This window comes from Gavia stellata, chromosome 18, assembly GCF_030936135.1.
Source record: "Gavia stellata isolate bGavSte3 chromosome 18, bGavSte3.hap2, whole genome shotgun sequence".
Taxonomy (NCBI): domain Eukaryota; kingdom Metazoa; phylum Chordata; class Aves; order Gaviiformes; family Gaviidae; genus Gavia; species Gavia stellata.
The window spans coordinates 1738570-1766197 of NC_082611.1; the positions used below are offsets into that span (position 1 = coordinate 1738570).

General features: G+C 51.4%; 1 protein-coding gene across 1 annotated transcript in view; it reads left to right on the forward strand.

The window, feature by feature from the left end:
* Positions 1 to 5635: 5635 nt before the first annotated feature.
* PKD1 (polycystin 1, transient receptor potential channel interacting) overlaps positions 5636 to 27628 on the forward strand; it is a 97960-nt gene continuing 75967 nt past the window's right edge. The window contains exon 1 of the mRNA XM_059826485.1: positions 5636 to 5889. Coding sequence (XP_059682468.1) covers positions 5636 to 5889 — 254 coding nt within the window. The remainder of the gene's footprint in view (positions 5890 to 27628) is intronic.

Below are 27628 nucleotides of genomic sequence, written 5' to 3' on the forward strand. Positions count from 1 at the left end.
GCCGGGCGGCCGCGGTGAGGGGCTGAGCGCGGCCGCCTCCCGCCGCGCCTGGGCCTGAGCCCCGTTCCCGGAGCCACCCCCCCCGCCCCGCCCCGACGGGGCCGCTCGGTGCTCCCGGTGCCGTCCCGCGGCTGCGGCGGGGGGGCTCGGGGCGGGGGGGCGATGGGGGGTGCGTGGCTGTGGCTGCAGCCACCGGGGTCGTGGGTTGCACTGGGGCAGGAGGAGGGGAAGCGGGAGCCAGGCCTGGGGGGAGGAGATGGCCCTTGGGGTGTCACCCCCTTTGCAGGACGGGCAGCGGTGTCACGCAAGTGTGGCCCCTCTGCAGAGCGGGGGGCACGCCAAACAGCCGCAGAGCAATGACCTGCGGGGACGGACGCGGCCCTTTCCTCCCAGGAGAAATGGAGGTCTGTGCCTCCGCAGGGGTACCCTGCCCCAGGGAAGAGCCCACGGGACAGCTCTCTCCCCCTGGACACCCGCTGAGGGCAAGCTGTGCCCCTTCCACCGCACAGGAGTACTTTCTCAGCAGGGAAATAGTCGCAAACCGAGCGCTATGGCCATACGGGAATACGGCTGCCCTCCAAAGGGACCACAGCTCATGGTAAGGGCGCAGAAAGTTCAGGAGGGGTATTTTTTCCTGCCGCCTTCAAATCACACACAAGGTACGGCGGACACGGGCTGCTGGAGGCAGAAGGCTCCTTGTCCCAACCCAGCTATCCCCACTCCAAACCCAACCTCCAGCCCAGAGCTTCCCCTCCGTGGGCCTCGGACCCACCTGGGCGACGAGGTGTCTGTCCCCAGCGCTCCTGCCCACCCACTGCCCCATGCGTAAATCCGATAGAGGATTCCTGGGCGAGAGAAAAAGCAGCACTGTGGGAGGGCAGTGCAGCGAAGAGACTCACTCCCAGCGCGTGTGTTAAAAGCAGCTGCCATCGCGTCTTGTGTGAAGCCCAGTGTGGTGCCCGTGCAGAGGATTTTTGCAAGGCACGCTGGCCGCAGCACACAGTAGCGGGGCGCACAGCCCGCTCCGTACCCGCTGCTCATGGTCCTCTGCACCGGGGCACTGCGGGCATGAGCAAAACAGTGCTTTAATGTATAGAAATACAGTGCTGGAGAAGGGTTGCTGCAGGGTCCGGCCACGCACAGTGGCGTTTCAGGGCTGTCCGGGTGCTGCTGAAGACATCCGCAGTGCTTTTGGGATCCGGCCGGAGGCCCGGAGGCAGCAGCGACATTCCCGGCCGGCCACAGCTCCGTCACGTTTTGCTGACCACAGTGTATCTGCCGCTGCTGATGTTCTGGGTGCGTTCAGCCTGAAGGACTGGTGGGACAGGGAGAATTAACACCCTCTTAGTTGGGGTTTTAATTCTGCTTCAAGTAAACAGTGTTGAGAAACTCTCCGTTTGCTTGCCAGTAGGAGGAACCAGAAGAATCCCTTCCCCACAAGCCATTCCCAGCCTTGCAGTGAGCAACAGCCTCCCAGCCCCAGAGTACATTTTCCACTTCCATCATTTTCTGCAGTTTGCATTTTAAAACCCGTCCCAACTCGGTGATGAGACCTTCCTCCAAGATCAGAAATTGTGATTCAATGTGAACAAATTATTCTCTTGCAGCTGTATTGAGATTTGCTGTCTCCTTTCCCACTGACTCAATTATTTCCTTGTTCGTTGCCCTCATTACAGCTTGGCAGCCCTCGCTTTTGGGGGAGAGCCCTGAACTTCATTACATCTGCTGGAATACATTAGTGATCTAATCTGCTGATTACAATCCGTACACAGGATATTTTCTCCTTGCTGTTATCTGAAAAAACATGGGCATCAGTACAGAAGAAAGGGGAAAAAAAACCCCAAAAAGCAATTTACAATTGAGGGAGCGGAAACAAATACATCGTAGTCACATGAGGAAGTAGTAATCGCAGAGCTATTTTGGGCACAATACATCATGCAAAAGACGATGTGTCTTTCAAGCAGATTTCAAGTCCAAAAGGCACAAAATGTTTTCAGAAAGTAAATTCTCACATACATTAAGTACCATGCCAAGGAGTGAAACCGGATGCTGTCAGGCTGCTTATTTAAGGTTTGTACAGCACTTGGATAAGGAAAGCAGAGCCCCAGCTGATATAAACTGATATCACTCCTTCGGCTTCAGCAGGACGACACGCATACCTAAAACCACGCAGGTGCTTGCGGACTTTGTTGGATTCGGACCGTCCTGGATCAAGCACAACCGCTCGAGCAGGGAGGCGGTGAGCTTCACAGCCCACAGTGGATGTACACCCTGTGCTAGCAGGTCAGTCCCTTGTTCCCTAGAGAATCCTACGTGCCTGAAATCACTAATGGCTTAAAAAATCCTACATGATTCAAAACCAAACTGTCTATCACCCTTGGCTAATCATCCTCCTCTCTCCTGAGCTTTTGAATGTTACAGTGTGCCCGAGGTGGAGGGAGCTCGGCAATGATCAGCTGTTCTCTTGTAGGCAAAGGAAAGATGCCCGTGTTTCGTCTGCTTGCAGGAGCTGGGGCATGCAGGACCACGGCAGCCATCACGCAGTGCATGGTGAAAAAAGGGTGTGCGCACGCAGGCGTCCACATGCGGGACGACTCCAGCGAGGGTGCTTTGCACTGACAGAGAGACAAGGTTTAGGCAAGGCCAGCCACCGAGAGAGGCAAACATGCCCCCATGGCCCTCCTCTCCCCAGATCTATTCTCAGAGAAGGAACAGCGGGGGTAGCAGGCTCCGAGGCTCCCGTCGTTCATCTGGTACCACCCCGAACAATTGTTCTGGCTCCCTGTTGCTTGCACTCTCTGGATGCTTGCAGACAGCTAGCATGTCTCTCTCCCACCCCGTTTTGTTGTGGTTTCTCCTTGAAAGCTGCCAGGCAGATTTCCTGAGCCCGCCAGTTGACAGGGCCCCACTGACACAATGCCTGCTGTAGAGGGTCAGGACGGCAGCTCCCCACTGTGCTCGCCATCGGAGTGCTGGGGAATGCACGGGGGAGCAGGAAAAGGCGGCGGAGGCAACGGGTGCAGCCCCGAGGGGCAGCGGGAGCTCTGGACGGAAGGCAGCCCTGCTCAGCTGTGCAAGCTGCTTCGGTAGAGTACAAAATGCCCCTCACCCTGGCCTTGGGGCGGCTGTCTGTTTGAGGGGTGCAATCTCTCTGCGGGTGGGTGACTCACCCATACGGTGGAGGCAGCAGCCCATCTCACAGAGGTGCTTGCCAGACAGCACTTCCAGAGGTTTTTGTAAAGACAGTAATTGCTGCAACAGCCATGATCGAACAGACCATGGCTTCAGTTTTGCACGGGGGCAGTCCTGGGGACACCTGCATGCTTGATGCTCAGCTGGAGCGATGTGCTGCACTGAACTTAACTGTTACATATGAATATTTTAAAGGGTGTGAATGGCTACAAGAATTAATGGTATTGCATAAACGAAGAGCAAAATGCTTTTGTTCTCATTTAGCAAAAACCCTGCTGAAATCTTTGACCGGATCGGCAAATCTCAGAAGGAGAAGGTGCCTGCGGTTGGCACTCCAGCTATCAGCCCCCACTGAGCAAGACAGCACCTGCCTCTGGAGGCTGTGCAGGATTTACCGCTCTGTCTTTGGTCCGTGCCTCTCAAGTGTCCCTTCCCAGGCCACTCACTGCGGGGAAGCATTGGGCACGGTGCACTGGTCCACTGCTTCCCCCCAGGTCTCCTCCGCCTTTCTGGGGGTCAGCCAGCCTCCAGCAGCTTGCTGCCTGGTGCCAGGCTGTCACCTCTCTCCCAGGCTACCACAGACATACACGTTCGCTGTGTTGATGGTGAGCAATCCCTGCTCGGCTGGACAGGAACCACCGGCTCTGGTTTGCAGAGTGAGTGATCCAGAACGAAACAAGTTCAAAAGCAACTTCTTCCATGTTTTATTTAAGCTTCCTTGTATCCTCCCCTCGGCTGATGGCTGGGGCCATGTTCTGTACATACCATCATGCAGTAACACAGCACATATTCAACACTAACAAATTAGGGGCCCTGTAAAATTAGCAGCTATCACACCTTCTTCACCACCGCTTTCAAATGGGGCTGCGTTTGGAGAGATGCCCTCTATAAGGACAGAATTATGCTTCCTTTGGTTGTATAGAGACTTTATTTTAGTCATATTCTTCAGTCACTTTAAACTAGAACTAGTTCAGACCCCTGAGGAGCCATTGGATCCCTGAGGAGCCAGCATGTAATCACAGGCTTGACCTCACCAGGTCTGGACCGCTCTGAACCATGGCCAGTGCCCTGGGCCAGTGGCATTGAAACCCGACGGCTTTGCTGTGGTTAGCATAACAAAACCGCCCTGAGGAGTACCTGCCTTGTTCTTCATCTCTCTCCAAAATACCTGAACTACCTACTGGGCTGTAGGCGTGTGACGCACACCGTACCCCACAACTCTTACGGGATTCAGCAGGCTTGCAGCGCCCTCAGGAATGGGCACCAGCCGCGGGAACCGAGGGCCAAAGGCCTTCAGGGAGGGTGCAGACGGGCGCTTGTGCTCCCCTCTGCCCACCACCCGTGTGTGCAGAGCAGGGAAAGCCCCCCCCCCCCCCCCCCAATTTTGAGACAACCAAAGCATCTGTCCAGCACAACTCCGTGCTCCATTGTCTGCCCTACCCGGTTTCTGAGATGCCCCCACCAGGATACCCCCTGCTCCCTGGGATGCCCCTGCTCCCGGGATGCCCATGTCCCTGGGATGGCCCCTGCTCCTGGGATCTCCCTGCTCCCGGGATCCCCCTGCCCCCCGGGATCCCCCTGCTCCTCGGGATCTCCCTGCTCCCAGGACGCCCCTGCCCGCTGGGATCCCCCTGCCCCCGGGATCCCCCTGCTCCCCAGGAATGCCCCTGCCCCCCCGGATCCTCCTGCTCCCCGGGAATGCCCCTGCCCCCCGGATCCCCCTGCCCCTCGGGATCTCCCTGCTCCCGGGATCCCCCTGCTCCCCAGGAATGCCCCTGCCCCCCGGATCCCCCTGCCCCTCGGGATCCCCCTGCTCCCGGGATCCCCCTGCTCCCCAGGAATGCCCCTGCCCCCCGGGATCCTCCTGCCCCCCGGGATCCCCCTGCTCCCGGGATCCCGCTGCCCCCCGGGACGCCCCTGCCCCCGGGATCCCCCCGCCCTCCCTTGCCGAGCAGGGGCCGGGGGCCCGTCCTGGGAGCGCGGCCGGGAGCCCCGCGGTGGCCGCCGCGGTCGGGAGCGGAGCGCTCCCCTCGCCCCGGCCCTCGTCGCCGTCCGGGGGGGCGGCCGCGCGGCGGGGGCGGCCCGGGCGGGCGGCGGGGCTGGAGCGGCGCCGGGTTTCCGCCGGGCGGGAGGCGGAGCGGGGAGGCGGCGGCCGCGGCCCGGGCGGAGCGCAGAGCCGAGCGGCGCCGGGCCGGGGCTGTCAGCGCGGCGAGCGGGAGCCCAGCGGGCCGGGCCGGGCCGGGCCGGGCCGGGCGCCGAGCAGCGCGCACCGCCAGCCCTGCGGAGGAGGCCGCCATGCCGGGCGGGCGCTGAGCCGGGCGGCGCGGAGGGGGCGCGGAGGGGGCGCGGAGCGGCGCGGCCGAGCGGGGCGGGGCGCGGCCGGGCCCGGCCGTGCCGGCCGGGGGAGCGGCGGGCCGGGGCCATGCCATGCCCGTAGGGAGAGATGCCTTTTGGAAATGGAGACACTGGATCACAGCGCAAACATGGCGTCCCCGCGGCGCGGCTGCCCCTCTCGGGCTGGTGCCTGCTCTGCTCCCTGCTGTGCGGGGGGCTGGCGGCGGCCCGGGCGCCCCCGGCCCCCGCCTGCCAGCCCTGCGCCGCCGACTGTACCTGCGCCGGCCCCGCCTGCCTCGTCAACTGCTCTGCCCGCGGGATGGAGCGCCCGGGGGCCGGCATCCCTCCCGCCGCCACGGCGCTGTGAGTACCGCGGGGCGCGGCGGGCCCGGGGCGGCGGGCGGCGGGGCCGGGCCGTGGCTGTGCCGTGGGCGAGCGCTGGCAGCTCGGCTGCCCGGCAGTTCAGCTGCTCCTCGAGCATTGCCGTGAGCCTTGGTTTGCGTTGGGCCGCGAGGGAGATGGGACGAACACGGAGACACGGCAGAAAGTTCGCCGTGGGCCGGCGGCGTCGGGCACGGGCAGGAGCGGCCCCGGCGAAGCAACCGGGAAACCGGCGTCGGTGCGTGAGGTCCGCGGGCCCCGCCGGGCAGCGCTGCCCGGGCTGGCTAGCTCCAGCTGGGGGAGGGCTAGCGCGGCTGGGCCGATGGCCCCCAAGGCCCCGGCCGTGGGGATGCGCTCGGCCCCGCGGCCGGGGAAGCGTGTCCAGGCTTCAGCCCAAACCGGGTTCGTCTCGTACGGCTGCTCGCGTCTTGCCAAGAGCTGGCAACCCGCGGGGCACGCTGGATAACACGGGTGTGCGAGATCAGGGCCGCCCGGGCACGTACGTCGAGCAAACCGCGGGGGAGCGAGCTGGGGGGCACTCACCGGAGGGCAGGGGGCTGGTGCCGGGAGTTCAGTTTCTCAGGGTCTGGGGGAGATGGCAGGAGGAGAATGCTGTCGGGAAATGAGCGGTTGGATGTGGTTTAAGCACTGTTCTGCTAAATCCAAGGCTCGAGTAGCAAGTTCACATAAAAAATTCTCCACGGAAGTGCTAGGATGAGGTGACAGTTGTGTTTGCCTCCAGATTCTGATTTTGTTGTTTTGGGAAAGTCAGTCAGAAGAGTATGTTTCTTGGAGGAGCATTAGAATGGTTCGGGTGCTCAGTCACTTAAATAAAATTACCGTATGACGCAAAAAACAGACTTAGGGGAAAAGTGGGGTTTTTAAAAATTTATTTTTGAACCGAAATTTGTTTTCCTTAGGGAGCAACTTTTCTGTTCTTGAGGAGACAAAAGCATGGAGTGATTCATGTGGGAGAGATGACGTGGGGCCCAGCACAGTAGAAAAATCTCACATGAACTAATTTCTCCTGGTATTTCAATGAGTTAAGGGTCTGCTTTTCTATTCGGATATTCTCAACTAAGTTTCCACTTTTTAGTGTCAATATAGATTAAGAGATATTGCAGAAGTTGCGAAGTACCACAGTAAACGTTAAATTGTAGGTTGGCAAGATATATCTAGATTAACTTCAGGAAAATGTGCGTATCTCTAAATCCAGCAGACAAGGTGTTTTCCAGCTGTTTTCTTACAAGATGCATTTAGACTTTTCCAAACAAACTAGCCATTATTTGTTGCAGAAAGTCCCTAACTGGGAAGACCTGATTTTTGTGAAGGGGTTTCTGACGCTGCGTTATCTGTTGTCGGTTAGACACGGCGATCTACAGCGCTGGAGACTGAATGTGCCGTTGCGACAGAGGTGGAACGTGCCAGCGCTTCGCTGGTTGCTTGTAGAGCAGCCTCCTGAAGACTGTGATGATAGGTCCTTCATTTGGCTTTTTAAGGATTTGGGGTTATTACAGTGTGTTTCTAGGATTATTAATTTTGGTAGTAAGTGTTTGAGACTGTTTATATTATTGTTGTTCAGAGGCGTTGAGTTGTAAAAGCTCCCAGAACGTTTTGGATTAGATCCTGTTATGCAATGACAAATTGAAGTTGGACATAAAGCTCTTGCAGGTCAACAAAACAAAGTGCCCGGAATGTGGGAAGGGGAAATCTACTACAGCAAATGGACTGGAACGGCAGGATAGTGTTACTGACATCTTCCTCTGATTTCAATGGAGAAATGTTTGTTTACAGCACTGTTGAGAGCAGTGCGGTAAGGGGAAGAGCTTTGCTCCGTTGAGGGATGATTGTCTTTGGAATTCAGACTGTAGAGTCATCTTTGTCAGCCAGCAGATCGTTTTGTGTGTATAGTCACGACTCGGCTGAGAAAGTGTGTGCTGGTAATGTTCTGATGACTGGTATAAGATGTGCTGAAGCCATCTGCTGTGGCACATAGATTTTCTTCGGGCAGAAGTTTACTGCCTTGTTTGACCTCCTGACGATGGGAAAGAAGGCATGTGTACTTACGTTGTCATTATAACCGTGAGAGATTTACAGATTCATTTCTGTCAGGATGAGAGGGACTCTGGCTCATGACACAGCGAAGTTATGCAAGCGGTTTTGTCCTTCCGTTTCGTGTTCCCTTTATTGAACACTGACAGATAAAGTAAATAATGCTTTTAATGATTTGCTGTCCATTCTCTCATTAGAGGAAAGCATTTTTTTAATAGCTCAACAAAACTTTTTTTTTTTAATTAGTCTGAAATGAAAACAGCCTTTAAGGAGGCCGAGTTCAGAAAATTACCAATGCCGAAGCTCCCTGATTCTGCGGCAGGCGTGCGTGCTTGCAGTTGCACTCAGCAGATGCAATACCGTACCTCTAGCTGTAGAAGTAAGGCCTAGGAAATGAAATCCTCTCGTATCCGACGTTACAGACGTAGCAACTTTGAAGAAACAAATGCCAACTTCGGCAGCACTGTTACTAGGAGTGCAGAAGAAATGCCCCATCCAAAGAATCACTAAGGAAATAAGCTCTGCTGCTTGCAGACGCTACATACCTAGCTGGAAGCAGTCTCCGGGCAGACTGAATGGGAATATTGGCCCTTTCCCATCGCCACAGTCGGGTTCTTGAAGTATAACGCAAAGTCTGGCTGGAATCAAGAACAAAGTCTGTTTTTCCAAATAATCTGCAGTCCGCAACTTAAAAAACTGTACTTCAAGAGCAACATGCTTCAGGTGGCAGCATTTGCACTTCTGAGTTTCTCCATCTGAGAAATGCTCTGATCTGTCTCTTTTCAAGCGCTCTGCTTGCAGGGCTACCGGATTTTGTTCACGTTTACTTTGAGACTTAGCTGTTTCATGAGCTGGTATCACTGCTTTCATTCCTCAACTGGAAATAAACCTCATAAAGATTTTCTGACTTGCCCTTGCAAATATTGACTATTTCTGACACATCTTTAGTATTATGGTACTTTTGAAGTGGAGATTAGAGTCTCGATTTATAAGACTAGAGTTGAAACTCCCTTATTTTTTCTTCATTAATGTGGAATACTATTTGTGGATGGGTAAGAAGGAGAAGGTGAAAATATCAGAGGAGCTCTGCTATCACCACACTCCTGCAGAAGCAGAAGCTTTGCAGATTTGGGGGTCATAACTTTCATCCAAAACCCAGCGGGGGCTTTTTGTGGATTTGGCAGTGAGCCCTCGGGTTACACTGCCTAGCTGGTGACTTCACCTAAGCAAACCTTCTTAAAATAAACAGATTTTATGATTTCAGGAACCTACAGTCTGTGATACTTTAGATTTCAAGAGTTGGCAACGATCGGTAGATTTTTGTATTGTTATGTGATGCAGTAAAAGCCTTTTCAAGGCTCAAAGTGTCTTCAAAAGTTATCGGGGGGGGGGATCCAATTAAAACTAAAATCCAATTCAGGTAAAACCACAAGCAGTGGCGTGTCTCTACAGTGCTGTCCAGTCCACAGAGGCAAAATAGCTTTACTTCTATTCCCAGAAAAGACTTAAACAGCCTGGAATGTCATTCTTATAAGAAGCCATATCCCCAGCGAAAACAAGGCTGTGTTTCTCTTCTGTAAGAAATTTTGGAGGGGGAAAAAGGCCCAAATGAGGTGCTAGATGAATATTTCGCAAATGAGATTCATTCAGCCTGTGGAAGGGACCAATCACATAAGCAAGTTGTAACTGTAGTTCAAGCACCAAACAAGGAGGCAATTCTGTATCATTCTGTCAGAGCATAATGGTCTCTGGTGTTAGTGAAGTGTCACGATAATGCCATTATAGCAATGGCACGAGCAGAAAGTCTGGGTTGTTTATTGTGCTCCTTCCTAAAGCTTCAGAGAAATTTGAGTGCTGTTCCCACGAGTGAGAGACTTCTCCTTTTTAAAAGCAAAACTTTGGCTGGTTTTGGTGGTGGTTAAAAATGCCCTGACAAAAATGTCCTGCTAGCTAAGAAAAGGCATCCCCCAGAGAGGTGGCGTCTGAAGACGTTCCTGCTCCCTGGCAAATGCTGCAATTAAATAATCCCGAGCAGCATCAAGGTGTCTCACTTCCTTGACACTAGCCCAGCATTTAAAGATTTTGCGATTTGCAATTCGGTGCAGCCAAACCTACAAACCCTGGTAGTGACGGAAAAACGTACGTTGAGAAACCGTAGCTAAGTGTCTCACAGCCCCACTGGGCAGAGGGAGGACCTGCTGTCTGAATGCCCGCTCCTGACCCTTGTCAGACGGTAGCAGAAAGGAAGACCATGTCTCTGCTCACCTCATCTTTTGGGGTTCCTTTGACATCTGGTGTATTTTTTACCATGTACTGTTTGCATTGATTTTTCCCTGTACTTCCAGCAAGTTTTAAGTTTACTGGTGGTGTCTTTCTGCGTGTGGCTTTTTCCCTGTTGGAGTGAACAGTTTCTCCTGCTGGGAAGCCCCCACCAGGTTTCTCTCGCGTTTCACCCGGCTGCTTTCACTCTGCTCTCACAAAGGGGGGGTTTAAAAAGAAAATCAGTCAATCAGAAGGTAGGGTGAAACGGACTCATATGGTTTGTTAATGCTTCTCTCCCTGTTTGCCATTTAATGGCATTCCTTCTTTTATCTCTCGTCTTGCCGTGTGTGGTTTCCATAATGCCTTTCTGCATCGTCCTTTCTCCATTTCTTCAAGCTTTATTGTCCTTTAATTGATCATTGCAGTTCAGGTTGATTTTGTATCTTGTCTCTTATTTACCCCATATGTCCCCAAACATTTCTCTGAGTTGTAGTAAGTGAAGAAGAAAGTGAGTGGGGGTGAAGGACAGCTCAGGAGCAAAGTGTTCCAGCGGAGCGGGCTGGGAGCTGCACAGACAGAGGTGCTTGCTCTTGCCATAAGAAGAGTGCAGGGGGATTGTGGGGGACGCGGCACTTGTGAATTAGTCCCTCCACAGCCAACAGCACGATTTAGGCAGTCGCTGTCAGGCTCAAAGAGAAAATTTCTGTCTCTTCCACAGTGGAAAGTTGGCAGCTCCGCTAGTGGGCTGCACTTAAGCACTATTGCTATTCAGAGGAACGGCTGCTACCCCACATCAGCCCACCCTTCTCTCACCCCACATCAGCCCACCTTTCTTTCCAGGCTTTGCTGAGATCAGGCTTATAGGCTGAAAAGCTACAGCGACTGCCGGGCTGCAGAGCTACCGACTGTGCTCTCCTTGCGGCTTCTGCCACCTGCACAAACATGCTCTGCCGAAGGTTGCTGCCGGTCCCGCCGGCAGGATGAGGGCTTCAAATCAGACCTCCCCGGCCCTTGTTTCTTAACCTGCCTCTGCAGTAAAGAATCAGGTCGTTTTTCGCATCAAAGGACTGTTGTTTACCTAGACACTGAAGCTAAGTTGGCATCTCTGTTTGCCGAAACTAAAAATGTCAAATTGAAATATAACGTTAGTTTTTGGTTTGCAAAGAGCACAAGAAGCAAAAAACATGCGATTACAGCCGTTCCCATTTTTTTAAGGGATAACTATCATCAGGAAGAGCATCAACAACATGAAAGTTGACCATCTGTAGCATTTGCAGTATATTATAGGAACCATGACCAGTAAATGGATTCTGTCCTCACTTTCCAGCTCCTCCCTTTCCTTCAAAAGATTGCATCCATTTTGATGATGTGCTACCACTGGATTTAAACAGAGATAATCAAAACAAAGCGTAATATTCTTCAGTCAGCCAGTCTAACAGTAAAAATAGTTCCCCTCAGGTTAGGAATGAGTACATCTCTTTGGCTTCCTGACATCAGGCCTAGGAAAAACTTTAATAAGCTGAGATCAGAGATGAAGTTTCAGATGTGGCATACAGTCTTGTGTTTCTCTTTAATCCAGCGCCATTTTTAACTTAATCAGCAACCCAGGTTAAGATAGTGCGATACGCTGGTTTGGTAACAATACTTGATGGAATGAAACGACGATGTTCACTTTGTGGTAATGAATCTCCCACCTACAGCATTTTTCAGTCGCGGTGCATCTGTGTTAACCGTGCGGTCCTGCTTTACCTCCAGTCTGAGGTCTAGGGGCTGCCCTCCGGCAGCGTGGTGTTGGGAGGCGATGGGACTCTCTCTTCCCGTTGCAGTCGTGCTGGCATATGCTCTTGAGCATCACCAGAAGGCTGTACTCACTCTGACAGCATCTGCAGCAGCTCTTGCTTTTGATGAGCCTGTGGGACGATCTGTAGTGACATGAATTCTGGATCCAAGCCAGGACTCAGCCAGCCTGTTCCTATTCATTTGAAATTGTTCCTGGACACCATACCATGCCTCTTTTTTCTTCTGGCGACAGCTGGGCAGCCTGTATTCTCTCCATCTATACAGACAGCTGCTTGTATCAAGAAAGACATTTGGCTCTGTGCAATACTATTTTGCATGTCTCTGATGAAGTCATGAGGTCTAATCACTGGTTTGAAACTGAGATTTCCAGGGTTGAGTTTGTAGCCCTGTGCCCACCTCCTTGGACAGACATCGCTAATGGCACTTGCAGATCCCCAGAAACGGCCTCTTCACAACTCCATTGCAACATCCCCTGGCAGGACCTCGGCCCTGGGATCCGTGCTGCGCTGGGCTCCTCTAGCAGGGAGGAGGGCTTCTGCGGATCCCGAAGCGAAAGAGCAGTTTTCCCTACAGCGTTGGTTTAGACAGGCAGTGAAGCCTCTCCTTCTTCTCCCTGGCGTGGGGGCTTGCACCGGATTCTGTAAACACCTTTCCCTGCTTGGTCAGGGGGCATGGATCCTGCTGGGAATGGGTTAAATAGGTTCTGCTAGAGCAAATGCTTCATGGTCAGGGAGCGGTGGGAGTGGCTCTCTAAAAAGAGGATCTAGGGTGTGGGTTGAGTCCTCCTGAGGGAGGAACCGGGGGAACAGCTAAGCCTGGGAAAGCGAGAGCCCAGACGAATTGTGTTGGCCAAAGTTGTTAGTTTCTCTCTCAAAGCCACGCCTCGGGAAGGGGGTGGAGTGAGTCCCGCCTGAAGCATGCAGATTTTGGTTTAGGTCAGGTTGGGGAAAGGCTCTGTCTCTAGTCCCATCAGGGACAGTGTGTGGAAGCTGCCTATGATTCTTGCTGCACTGCAGACAGACCCAGGGGGGTTAGCTGGCGGGTGGTGGGGATGTGCTGCGAACACAGCAGTCAAGGGGATGCATCTTCTACCTTGTTGCAGTGGTGTGAGCACATGGGTCCCTCTAATAGCTGAAAAAAACCCATGACCGTTCCTTTTTGTGTATTTATTTTTGTAGGGCAACCTCGTGTTGCTTGAAAGAGCACTACAGAAGTGGCTATTTTTGTACTTCTCTGTTCATCTACTTGCCTCCCAGCTGGGCTGGTTGTGTTTCAGGGGTGGAATACAGCGTAGCCTTTCCAAGTGTGGCTCGGAAAAAACAAAGGTTTCAGTTCCTGTCTCCACTGCCGATGCTCCCATATGCCACATTTCCAACAGGAGGACGTCAGTGCTGGCACACAGGTCCTGGACTGGGCACGGGGGAGGCCCTCGGGGGCTCTTCAGCTCTGTGGTGTTCGCGTGCTGTTTGTGGAGCTGTTGGGAGAGCTGGCCACACAAGTGTTAACTTCGAGGGCACGCACATGGCTCCTCGTCAGTCAGCACCTGCGTGCAGCCCAGTGCTGGCACCCCGGCATCTTGCTGGCAGCGGGGACTGGCGCGCTGTCGGTACGGGAGTGTTCACGGGTTTTGCCTCATGGGTTGCTTCTGTGCTGTTGCTTAATGGCTTTCACGTGCAGAGGCTGCGTAGCTGTTTGCAAGCAGAGGGAATCATCTGAGCCACACTCTTCAGCCAGTGCCAGGCAGTCCGTGGGGTGATAGGAATAATAATCACGGGCCCCATCCTGCGATGCGTGCTCCCAGCGCAGAGTGTGTGCGCCGCATTTCCTCTCCTGGGGCTTAGAGAGCTGAGGGAACAGTTGGAAACCGCAATGAGATGCAGAGTAGAGAGTCTCCGAGAAAAGTGTTGCAGCCACATTCCCTCCACTTAACTATGCTTTTTACTGCCTCAGACACTGCTGTTTAAGCTGCATTTCTTCCTCAGAAAAAGGAGTGGGACAGGGTTTTTGGGACAGTGTCTTGCCTTGTCACCCTCAGACAGACGCTTGCACGGGAGCATTGTGAAGACCTTGTGAAAGGGTCTGTGCGCTGCCTGAGCCGGTGCAGTCAGCATTGTGTGCTGCCTGGAGTGTGGAGCCGGCCCTCGGCAGAGAGTTGTGTTTCACCCCTCCCCAGATGAAAAGGATTGGAAAGCCTTCTGGAAAGAGTGAGTTTTCAAAAGGAGGAGTTTGGATATGGAGAGAGCGATCAACTGGCACCTTTAGTGTTTTGTACCACCTCTGGGATCTCATAGCTTAGGCACAGTGCAGACACAGCGAAGAGACAGCTCTTACTCAAGACCTCCAAGTAGTCCAAGCAATCCTGCAAAAGCATAAGCTTGGAACATGGAGACTTGCCTTTGAGGTGTTAGCAGAGCTGCTGCCATTCCGGTCTCGTAAATGATTCCAGCAGGCCATATAGTGACTCCTCAGTGATTTGTGTCACGAAACTGCCCTTGAACTTAAGCATAAAAAGAAATCTTCTCCTATTTCCTAAACCAAAACAAAGCACTCAACTGAAATATGATGCAGGGTGATTCCCTGGGAGAAGAGTTTCCATTGGAAAATATCTTGGCTCCCGACCAACCCTCTGTAAAGCAGTTGTAGAGGGTGGCTCGTTATTGCTACCTGGGTGATTTTCTGGAAGAGGACTGTTACATAAGCAACAAGTTGGTAAAGCCATTAGTCAGGATCCTTTCTCGGCTACTTCACTACATGGTGAAGAAAAGGTTCCCTGTCCTCCCAGACACGGGAGGCAACTGCAAGTAGAGAGCCACTGAAATGAACAAAGTGACGTTGGCCAGAGATTCATGAGTAATGAATTAAATCTGTGCAGATCAAAGGTTTCTATCAGAGTGTGGGAACGTTATTTTACTCCTACAGAGGGAAAACATGAAGTCACTGGCTTTATGAACTGAACTCTGCCTAGATTTGCAACCCCTGATTGCATGGATCAGTGCAAAGTTTCTATCAGAAGTCTTAAAAAATTTAGTGTAGACAAAACTGAGGTGGTAAGACAAAAGCTAGAAGAGGCCAAGGGTTAGACTGTGTTAGTCTTTCAGTTGCGTTAAGAAAATTTGCTGTAGCTAAAATATGTGGTGGATTGGGTTCATACCAGCAGTAAGCAGTGGCTTTACTTAAGAAAAAGAAAAAAAGAAAACTGCTGCCCCATTGTGCAGTAAAGCTGTTATAGGGCATAGCACATACTAGGACAGCACCATGGAAACAAAGCTTAAGCTGTCTGGGTGGTACCCGAGGCTCTGCTAGACTGACACAACACAATTCCCGAGTTTTAATTTAGAGAGAAGACACACCCCATTTTTTGTGGGGAGTGCCAGGAGCATCGTTGGTTCTTGAATCTGTGTTTCATACAATACAAAATAACTTGAAAGCCCAACAGCCAGACCCTGCACTCTGAGACCCTTGGCCTTCGCTGCTGCCCCTGTTGTCACTCACTGCATCCAGCAGTTAGCCATTTCTTGAAAAGCTTTCTGCCTTTCCAGTGCTTGCAGGAGAGTAAACTGTCAAGGTAGCAATGTCACTGTCCTTGGACAGTTTAGTTTCTGATTACATGCACAGATTGCACCTGATACAGCCACCAATTTAAGTTGCATTACCTTGGATTTGCTTTGCGCTGAGTGTAGTGACCCGTGTTATGCAGCCAGTCAGATTGGAGTATTACCCTCTGGCGTAATTTAGAATTTGCAGCATTTAAAGGGTTACTTACAGCTAGCCGTCAGATCTCTAAAACAAGCCAGCAAAGCCCATTGCTGCATTCTGTCTTCCTGTGGATTAGCTGTGACACGTCCAAGGCTGTAGCTTGATCCCATAACTTCAGAGAGAACTGGGAGAGGAGACTAAGTTCAGAAATTAATCTCCAACACCCCTGCTCCCACAGGACACAAAGCTTCCCCCGAAGTAGATGCACTCTCTAGCTGCTTGGGAAAGACATTTCTTAAGTCATCGGAGGGAGCTGGATCTTTTGAGGGCATGCAGCCGTACTCCAGATCCGCTCCTCCTGCAGGGGATTGGTCTGATCAGCAACATGGAGCACCTTTTTCTCCCTGTGCACACTGACCACAACTCCTGATCATTCCCGTAGAGAGGGGAAGTGGCAGTGGAGCCGGTGTTGTGTTTATTGGCTTCCCATGCAGTTCCTTGAAGTTGCTAAGTTCTGCAGCGGCCGTGGAGGCTGTGTACAGCGTGCTTAAGGCCAGGATTTGCTTCGCCCGCTGTCCTTCTCCCCTCCACAATCAGGGAATGGAAGTGCATACCTTAGTTTGGGAAGAAAGCCGAGCTACTGGGGGCAGTGTTGTCTAACAGCTGGAACGCAGAGGGGAAAGCGGGACTTCTTGGTTTTGTTTTCAGTTCTGACCCTGGTTGTGTGGGCTGGGCTGTCATTGATTCATCTGCAGTCAGTCTCCCCTGTCTGAGCAATGGGGCTGGTGCTTCCTTGCCTCGCGGGAGTATTGTAGTGGTTATTTATGGGAATTAAATGCTTGTGGAGGGCTTAAATGCTTGTCTGCTGGATAAATGCCCTGGATTTCCAATTCCTACTTGCTTGGTGCCGTGCCATCGTCGTGAGAAGGCAGCAAAGCATTATCCTATACCAGCTCTCGGGAAGCTGAATCTTCAGTCTGAGCAAGGTAAAGGACAGGGTAGCAAAACCCACACGCATACTCGTTTTTACAGGCTTACTGGTAACCTTGGTCCTGCCTTGGGAAACGGACTGTGCAGCCCCAGGCTGCAGGTACAGAGGTGGATGTGCAAGGCCAGAACCGTGCTGCTGGGACAAGATGTCCCCCCACAGCAGGCCTGCGGCCACGCTCGTGGGCCTCGCTCCCCTTGGTGAGGAGCGAGGGCTGGGATGGCTCTCCAGTGCTGCCAGCACCTCCACTCTTTCTCCCTCAGCCAGGAACCAGGTTACCTCAGCCAGGAACCAGTTTACCTCAAGCCAGGCGCCATTTTACTTCAACCAGGCACCACTTTACCTCAGCCAGGCGCCATTTTAATCTCACCAGCTGCCATATTGCTGCAGCTGTGGGGCAGCTTCTGCTCTCTTGTGCCATTTACCTGCCGCAGGTCAGCCAGCCTGCAGCTCAGGGGCTCGGGCAGGCAGATCTCTGTGACATTAGCAGTTTGACCCCATTTCTCTGCCCCAGCCAGCCCTCCTGGCTGCCTTCACCCGGCAGGCCTGTGGCAGGCAGCCTGTCGCAGTCACTGTGGCACTGCAGGGCCCGTCATGGCTCTCGGCACCAGCGTGGTGTCGCAGATGGGCCCTCTGGAAACGCAGGTTTTGTCTGGGCTTGGGCAAACCACTGTGCATCCATCTCCTTTCCTGCCTCGCACCTCTGCTGTCTCTCGGGCTCTGCATGGCCAGCACCCATCGGGCACACAGGGCCTTGTGCTGCATGCACCTCACCGTGAGGCCGGGCTCAGCCGCGGGGAAGGGGAAGGGGTGCCATGAGCTGTCCCATGTCCCGGGCTGGGCGCCCCGTGGGGCTGAGCCGGCTGCCCTGCCTCGGGGCTGCAGAGCTGGGCCTGCTGACACTGCCCTGGTGCGGGTTCAGGATCAGGCAGTCGGTGGCTCTTGGCTGTAGTGCATACTACAAGATCCCCGCTGTTAGTTGTTTGTTTAATGATGGTTGATTAGAGGGAGAGGAGACTGGCCCTTTCCTCCTCCTTAGGGGGTGCGTTTTGGTATTCCGACTGGAAGTTTGAGGATGTCTTGATCCTCTGCCTAATCAAACTCAGTGCAGGGCACGAACAGACGTGTCTCCGCTGCGCTGCTGCCACTGCAGCCTGGAGCACGGCCTTCCAGAGCGGGGGTTCTGTCTTTTACAATACCAAACGCATTTCAGTAGCAGCATTTTTTTTCCTTTATTGAATCTAGAACAAAAAAGCCTTCAGCAGGAGCTTGAGCTTACTGTTGGGATGAGACACAGGCCTGTGGCAGGGATGGGTCCCAATTCTCCTTCTGGCTGCGACTCAACTTTTACATTTGTTTCTTTTAACTTCTTGGGGTCCTAATGCTTGCCGGCTCACTGGCTCTCTGGCAGTAGCAAAGCCATCGTTGACCGTCTATGGGGAAGATAAGAGTTTACAATCAGTGGTAGTGTGGGTGGCAGAGGATCAGCACCGGGGCAAGTGTGCGTGTCTGGTGTGACCATGAGAATGGTCCCATCAGATTTATATTACTGAATTAATCTACAGAATTAAAGAGTGTGGGAGACTTGAGCTGTTTTACTCTGTTTCTGCGCAGGCCAGAGACAGATGAGAGTCTTGGCGTTGCAGCATCAGGTCCTGGCTTCTGCAGAAGAGCGTTTTAATCTTTCCCACCTACCCTTTCAGATGGATCATGTTGTGCTGAGCTGGAGCTGCTCTTCAATCCCACTTGGCCATGAGTATGTGCAGGCCATGAAATACCCTGGCTGTCATGCTGCAAGGACAAGGTTCTGGGTCTTGGGATACTGGGTATCCATGTATTTCAGGTCTCCATATACAGTTTTAGCTGGTGTCTCCCTGCGCCGAGTGTGCGCCGGGAGGGTTCTGGTGTTGAACAATCTAAGCAGACACCTATTGTGGTTGCACGGGTGGCTCAGCACCACTAGGTGATGAAACCCAGGCATGGCAACAGGAGCACGAGAGCCATTTACTCATTTGTTGCTCTCCATGTCAGGGACTTTGGAGACAGGCTGTGGTGGTAAGTGGCTTTCAGCAGATGCCTGTGAAATTGCACAGTCCTTCTTCTCCTAGTGGGAAGAAATTCTGAACTTTTAACGTTGGACCCAAAGACTTTCTGTCCTGACAGCAGAGCAGAGCTTTCAGGTCTCTTGCCTACTGCTAGTCCTTGGGTGATGAAGAAGAAACTGGGAAGTAAATTCCTGACATATCAGCAGTGCTGGCAATGATTCGAGTCACCATCCCTGGAGGTATTCAAAAGACGTCTAGATGTGGTGCTTTGGGTCATGGTTTAGTGGTGGACTTGGCAGTGCTAGGTTAACGGTTGGACTTGATGGTCTTAAAGTTTTCCAACCTAAACGATTCTATGATTCTATAAAGGTACCAGAAAGCCCAATTCAAAATGCAGAGATTCAGTTGTATCTCTGTTGCATGGTACCATGGTATGTGTGGGTTTGCAGAAAAGACCCAAAGCTCTAGGAATTGTTTTTTGTATGTGTTGTGCTGTGAGCCTTGGGCAGGATTGGGACCTTGTAGTGCTGGGTACTGTACGCAAGCATACTGCATAACAGACCTTATCCTCAGGATCTTGCAATTAAAATAGACAAGGCAAAAGAAAAAGGAAGTCTTCCTGGTTTTCAGCTGGGTAAGGCTGTAAAAGCTTTATGCTCATGGAGAGTAAGGGAGTTGCTTGAGGTCATACAGGGAGTTTGTGTCCAAGCCCGGCACTGAGCCCTCCCAATCTTCTGAGGTGCAGCTGAGTGTGATAAACACGTGGGCTTGCACGTGCACATGGGGCCAATCTGACATGGAGATCTTGCAGTGTGAGATGACTTGCTGGGGCTGCACATGCATCTAGCTGCCACTGGTCTGTAGCATCTTCAGACTGGCAGAGCTGCATTCACTGGCTTGTCCTAGTCCCAAAGGCAGCACGGCGTGGCTTAGATGTGGTTCATTTTGGAGTGGGGAGAGCAACACCTAGTCATCGTGTCCGTTTGCTGCTGTGTAAAGAGCTGTCCTTGCACTAGCCCCTGCTCCTGGTGTACACGGAGGTCCTGCCTCTGCAGGCCTGTGTAGAGACCGTTCCTCCATGGTGACCTCCAGGAAACAGGATTAATTTAGGTAAAGTTGGTATGACAAGAGGAACAACATTTCATCATGAGTTTGTGCTAGGGTTCTGGATTAATCATTACTGCACTTAATGTGTTTTAACTCAAAGCTAGAACCGTCCACATCACCTGACCACTCTGCAAGCAAAACCAATGGGGTATCAGATTTTGGCATGGCTTTGCTACGCGGAAGCGGGGTTTCTGCGAGGCATGAGGGAATGGAGAGCAATGGTTAATAGGTAGGATGGAGTTAATCATTCACCGAATTCCTTAGCTACAAACTCTCTCCTCAGTAATTTTTTTTGGTGCATTGCTGGAAAGGAAATCGGGGTATGTGAAGCAAAACCATACTTAACAAGTCACAGTAGCCCTGGTGTGTGTAGGATTTCTTGCCTTTTGCTGAGGGTGGAGCTCCCCTGTGGCAGGAGATGCTTGAATAACCTGATAGAGCTGCGCAGTGCTGGGAAATTTGATATATCTGCACCTTTCACTTTGGATGCTTGGGCCAGAGATTGAAGAAGGAAATGTCTGGCCTTTCACTTGCCTGAGACCCAAGGCAAAGATCTGTGTTTTTCTCACAGCAGTCGGTGGCATCACCAACACCTCAAACAGAAGTAGGAAAACTTATCTTAATTAATAAAATAGCAAGGATGCAATTACTTACAAGAGTCTGGCCCTGCCAGCCAAAACATAAGTCAGCTACCTCTCATAAATCTTGAGATTAAAAATAAACCAAAAAAGGCCAAATGTTGTTGCTTTATGGGTTTTGAGCCTGAAGTCCCATGTAGGAGAAGTTTGGAGGCATCTGTACTTCTCAATAAGGAGATGTAGAGAAAAAAAAGACTTCAGCAAAATGAAAGGGAGGGAAAAAAGTAGAGATTATAATTTAATGTCATGATTCCGGGAGACAGCTTTAGGGAACCCACCACTTCTTTTATGGCAAGGCTGAGTATATCTTCTAAATCCCTTTTTGGGGTAAAGCTGGGTCGTCTAGAGCCATGTATCATGGGACCAGATACAGGGGTTGATTAGGATTCAAGCGAGGTTGATACAGGCTTTGAGGTTGCTAAAGAGGCAGCTGAAATATTGAGGGTCATTTTTAGAGGATTTACCATGTGATCGGATGGATTGTACAACGTTTCTGTTGTTTAGAGGTAAATATTTAATCTGTAGGTAACCCAAGGCTGAACTGAATGTTGTGCCAGATGGAGCTAACTTCAACCCAGGAATCTGAGTCTGCCTTCCTCTCCCTCCCAGCCCTGATTCACCTCCCAAACACCACTCAGACCTTGAGAAATTTTATCCCTGAGCTTCTGGGTTTTGCCTCTTTTGAAGCAAAAGAGTGTTTGTAGATTTGGGGATGGTGGTTACAGGCTGGTTGCAGAGCTGGGGGTGTGATGTGCCCAACAGTGACAGATCTCCCATCTTCCTTGGGAGCACTGACTGGACCCGAGAGGTGTGACTGTAACTGGGACCTGCAGGTTCACCAAATTCAAGTACTGTGAAGTATTTAATGGGAAGGGCAAGTTCCTCCAGCTCCCCCTTTGACCTCAGAGGTCTCTTCCATTCTTCCAGCCTCACCTTCTCCGCATGTTCAACAGGGCTATCTTACCAATATTTTTCTCATGCTTTCTCAGGACTCCAGTGAAAAATTGTGATTTGAAGCCTGATTCTGATCTGTCTCATAGCAAAGATCACAGTGTTATTCAGCTAAGTACTGTAAACCCAGACCAGGAGGACATAGGTGGGAGAACGGATTCAGACTTTCTGTGCCGGTAGAGCTTGTGAGCCTTTGAATGCCAAGTCTAACGGCTCGTGCCAGCCCCTGGGGTGTCTGCACATAATAGATGTGGACGGATTGCTTGTGTAGCTGATTGTTCCCAATTTGAAACTACAACCCCTAATTGCTCACTGTAAGTTACCAGGACTCCCCACATGGAATCTCATTAGTCGGCATAGTTAATGGAGAGCAGAGGGAGCATTTAAAAGTGTGTTTGATGGTATGTTGAACTAAGAAAGATTTGCCTAAGAGTACAGATGCCATTAGATGGGTAAATCTTGCTGTAGTTCTGTTCCCCACTCCTCAGCCAGCAGTTGTAGGATTGGGACTGTCTTCACATCAAGAAAGGTAGGTTATTACAAGAAAAGGATGGATTTAATTTGCTGATAGTTTCTTGCACAGCTTTTTTTGAGTCTCTGAACATCCCAAAGATCCCCTTTGAAGGTAGGATGAGCGTGCTGCCTGTTTCCAGGATCCTCTGGGAGCTGCTGTTGTGCAGGGAGGGGCTCCGGGAACCTGCTTTGTGGTTGCATTTCTTGGGAAGTCTCTCCCATTTCTTTCCATGCCATTAGTGATGTTCCAAACCCAGTTTTCTTCCTCCGTTAAGATGAAGCCACAGTCTGGCAAGGAGGGGGAGATGGAGGGAGAATTCTGAAATCACCCGAATCCATGGTTCAGAGACATCCAGTTGCGAAAGACTTTTCCTGGTAGGGGAAAGTGTTGGTTCCACAGGGTGTTTCATAAACCACTGCCTGCTGCCTGGGCCTGTCTCTGTCCCTTCTGCCAGACTCTGGCCGGTTAAGTGCATGCAGTCAACCAGAGTCTGCTGGTCACTTTTCAGAAAAACAAAAAGGCGGGGGGGAGAAAATCCCCAACCGTTTTGGAAGCACAGGGCCAAGTATTGCTTTCAGGAGCATTGCTGCAAATGCAGAAGAGGTCCTGCAGCTCTTTGCTGAGGGCTGAAGCCAGCCTCGTGGGGAGAGTTGCCTTCCTTCTTTAACTTCTGTAGCAGCGACCTGTAGCTCTTCATCTTCTTCCTTCTGCCGTTCTGTCTTACCCTGCCACATCAGCTGCAGTTGCCCTTTATCTGCCAGAAAGCCATATTTATACATCCCTTTTGCTCACTAAGTCAGGGAATGCAGCAGCTTGTCCCTACACTTCTTCAGTCACAGATTTGCCGGTGAACTCTTATCCCCGCTCTGTGCACATCCAGCACACTGTTTATCACTCACCTGTTACCCTGCTGCTCTGTTTGGCTCTCCTGTCTGCTACAACAGGCAGATGGAGCAAAAAAAAGCCAAATGAGAATGAAAAATAACCCAGTTGGTGTTAGTCATGCTGCAGAATGCGTTAGCAGTTCAACAATGGTCTTAAACACCTAGTGGGATCCAATTTAAACCCATAAAAGTGAGGAAGTCCGGACTTGGAGCCTGCTTTTCTACCTGTATAAGCAGCCATGCATGCGGTAGCTGTGGCACAAGCAGGCTAGGAAGGTGTTGGGATTTTTTTTTTTTTACTCCATTAAACAATTGTAATTTGTTTCCAAGGATTTGTTTTTCTTGCTCCACTTATTTCACACAGCAGGAAATAAAAGAAAAACAAACAACCAAGCACACAAGACACCTCAGATGCAAGTTTTTATTTGCTGAAATTATGCTGAATGTAGGGGCTGGGGCTCCAGGTGGCTTCACAAAAATGTCATAATATTTGATGATTCTGAATGTAATAAAAATATATTAAATCCATGCTCAGGCATCTGAGACAAGGAGATACGTGGGAATGCTCTTCACAAGTACAAACCCCTTTCTGCGTTTACGACCCAGGCCTGAGCATGGGCAAGTTAATGCATGTCTCGCTTCTAGTGCGTTGCCTTCCCTCTCCACTTCATCTGCTCTAAACCTCAGCGTGATCCCTCTGTCTTAGAAGGCTTCCAAACCCTGTAGGAGCTGGGGAGCTGAAGGACCCAAAATGCCTAACATACTTCAGAGTCACGCCTCACCTCCCCGAGTCTCTCCTTTCCGGGATATCAGAAGGGTCTCAGCCCCTCCATGAGGAGCGAGGACAGAGCTTTGTGAACGTCCCGCCGCATCTCTGAGCAGTGCGGCAGCAGCCTGGCCTGGTGCGGGTCCCTCCGTGTGTGTCTGTGTATGCGTGTGCTAACTGGGAGGACTCTGCGGTAGGAAGCGTTTGCCAGACATGGCAGGCAGCTCTCGGAGCTTTCTTGGCAGGAGGGTGTGGAAAATGTTGGAAAGGAAAAACGGAGCAAAGGCAGTCTGTAGCTCAGTCTGCCTCGAGATCAGATGTGTGCGCAAGGCCGGGGAGCTCTGCATCACACGCTCCTTGGTCCCCCTGCCTGTATGAAATCCATCTTCATTTGCTGCTATCTTACAATCCCTACATGCTCCTAATTTTATTTTATTTTATTCTGAGGGGAACAGTAGCTCTTTGACAGCCTTCCAAGGGATAAGATGGGACAGAGAGACTACTTATTGGGAAAAGCCTTGGGGTCTTTGTCTTCCTCAACCCACTGACTAACACAAAGCACAGCTTCCACCAAGTCTAAGCTGCTATTTGCATCGAGAGACAGAGAGGGATGCAATCAGCGTGGGTTGATGCTGTTTGAACGGGCATGACTGGGCAGCGATCCCAGCATGACTTAGCCGAACAAGGGACTGGTTTTGTCTTTTAGTGCATGACCCAGGACCTTTTCTGACCACAGGTGCCCGGGCCGTGGTTTCCCCGTCTGCTGGAAAACAGCATTCCCAGCAGCTCCGCTCTCCCAGGCACGCACACGGTGCCCGGCAGTCTGTCAGGGCAGCGCAGCCCCGAGCTGAGCGAGGGACGGCACAGACGTGCTGCCCTGTTGGCTGCTCCTAAAGAGGGGGGGCTCCAGCATTTGTCACTGTCCCAGAGAGATCTGGGCTTAGTCTTGTCAGCAGAAAGCAGCACCTCTCCTCTGACAGATCTGCAGAGAGCAGACCATGGATCAGAGTCTACCGTTCCTCACCTGAGCAGCATGGCAGAGGATTCAGTTCTTGCTCCGTGGCTTCCCTTTCCTAGTGCACTGGCGATTTTTCTTTCCATCTTAAACTCTGCTTTAATGCTGGATTGCACCCTTAAAGAGCAGTGGCTGTATTTCAGCAGTGGATTACATAATCCCTGTGCATGGAGCGTGCTTCAGTGAGTTAAGCTGGTGATGTCCTTTCGGATCCGAGAGGACGAGGGGTGCTATGGAAACGTAACTTGTTATTATTATATGGGAATGAAATTTGTTATTTCGCTTTTCTGCCTCAGTTTGTGATTACACCATGGAGCAATTTTTAGCCTTGGCAAGAAGGTGATTTAACATAAGACCAAAGATGCAGCTTAACTCAGTGTCTAACATAAATCCTGAGAAACGATGATGCTGTCTGAGGCTCGGTGCGCCTCGAGAACTGGGCAAATGTTCTTTCTGCCAACAGAGCTGATGTAAGGTCTGATTTATGAATGTGATACTTCTTGACATTGCTGTGGTGTCCAAAGATTACCAAGGATGTTTTCCAAAACCCTCCAGAGTCTCCGTATGGAGCCTAAGAAGGGATCAGACTGAATTTACATGTCCTGCTGTGCCAAGCCTGCTCTTGGTAGCCTTCCAGTCTCTGCGGCACTCGGAGCAGAGGCAGTGGCTGGTGCTAGCAGGGTGCAGAGCACGCTGGTGCCCACTTCGCCTGCCACACAGCACAGGAGAGCGGGCTGCATGCCTCCGCGTGTTGGGGGCACTCTGTCCTTAGTATTTTATTGGGCTTGGCATTGCGTGGGTTCATGCTTTTCTTTCCATTTTAAACAAAGCAAATTTACTGGCGGTTTGTATTTACCGCTAACACCCTCTTACACAGTCACCCTTGTGGTTTTTTATCTTCAGCTTATGAAGAATAGGGTAATTTTGTATTGAATCATTAAATTGAGATGTAGTCCAAGACAGTTGCCCGAACCTGAAGCGAAGCATCAGGCTCCCCAAAGACTCCTCAACCAGCACTATCAGTGTTTCATTTTCAGTAGCAGTGTGCCAGAGAGGGGACTCAGCTTTGGGTTTCTGTTTTACTCAACAGAAAGTGGAACAACAACAACAAAATCCATCTGCTTACAGTAGAAAAAATATCTGTGAAGCAGAAGCGGTGTTGCTTTTTTTTTTTTAAGTTGTCTGTCTCTGCTCCAGTGACATCTGCCCTGTTGGGTCTCTCTCTGATGGTTCGTTTCTCCTTTCTTGGTGTGTGCTTTGACAAGTGTGTGATTGTGCCATGGCTGTGGGTGTTAGACAGGAGTAAATGCCTGTCGTTAAGGTGAATTGTCAGAGGAGCTGTGCCTGGGAACTTTGGAGAAAACCTGAACTGGGGAAGATTTAAGTTGAATAATAAAGAAAAGACTTCTGAGAGGAAGAATCAGCTCCTGGGGGAAAGCCCTTTTGCTGCAGCTGTTTGAAACTGGAGTGCAGGAGAGACGGGGCAGGCTGTCCTGGGGCAGACCTTCGTCTGCCCGTGCTCTATTCCATGTGAGCCTTCCGCACTTGGGCTCCGCGCTGGGTTGCTTCGATGAGGGGGGCAGGTGGGGAGCACCACGGGGTGCTGAGCCCCTGAGCCACTGTGTCAGTCCCAGCACGTGCTTGCGTGGGGAGGAGACAGTAATTCAACATCTTACAGTTTGATATGCCTGTACAGATTGACCTGGGAAAGAAATGTCTCTTGGTTTTGCACATGAAAAGAAAAAAAGAAAAGTACATGGTGTAGGCTGCCGTTGGTGAGGCTCACCCCTGGGCACAGAGCCAGCGCAAACACGGCCCATGAAACCACTTCAGCCTTATTCTGAGGTCTTGAGGGGCACAGGAGTGTTTCGCAGGCCTTGTTCTGGTCTTGTACATGGGGGAATGCATAACCCTGGCTAGCTGAACCACAGCGGTCTTCGCCTGGGACTTCTCACCAGGGCTGCAGCACACGGTGTCTTGAGCAGATACAGAAATCAAACTGTGGACTCTGGGATGTCCCCTGCCTGTTCTTGCTAATATGATTAAGAAATTGGGGGAAAAAGCATCACAAAAGCTGCAGGAAAGGGATGCTTGCCAGAAAGAAAGAATAATTAAAGAAAAAGAGTGGCCGTAGTAGAAGAAAAAATGCTGATTGTGAATCATCAACTGTCCGTGACTTTCCCGCTGTAAAAGGTTGAATGGTCCAGTCTGTGTATTTGTGCTGGCAGTGAGTGATCTCTACAATAACAGCCATACCCTGTTTAGCTTTGCTACTATTTGGAGGATCTGTGCCAGGACTTATTGGAATCCCCCAGGCAGGCATTTAGAAGGTTTTTTAAAATTGGGGGGGGGGGGGGGGGGGCAGTGGGAGCTAAAACCCCTACTCAGTCTCCAGAGAAATTGGCTTTGTTTAAAAAAAAAAAAAAATCCACAGTAGGATGCTGAAGTGTGGTGAGATGTATAATACGACAGCTTTTAATGCGATCAGGAAAGGAATACCTCCCAGTAGTATTTGCAGGTATTAAATCATTAGGAAGATTAGCAGAGTTGCAAGGCCTTTTTTTTCCCTGGACAGTTTATTCCACATAATGATATTTTAAAACGAGGATTATAGGCATTGGTTCTGTGGGGGAAAAGGAACAGACACCGTAGCAATCTTCCCTTTAACAGATCACTGACATGACCTGTAGTCTGAAGTGAATGAAATTACCCTTTCTGTGATTCCCTCACAACAAAATCAGACCAACCGTGTCTCCATTATGTGTTTAATTTGAGGGAGAGACATGCCTTTTCCAAAGTTGATCAGAGAAAGGAGTCTGCAGAAACAGGCACCTCCTTGTGAGGAGAGGGGTGTGGGCACAGTTAGCCTGTTGCACCAGCTGCTGTGCCCACCGTGGTTCCTCTAGGAAGCAGCCTGGGATCTCCGAGCCTCTTTCCTGCAGGCTATGGAATGGCTGCTGTGATTTCCTCCTATTTCTCCCCAGGCTGAGTTGAAACATGCTC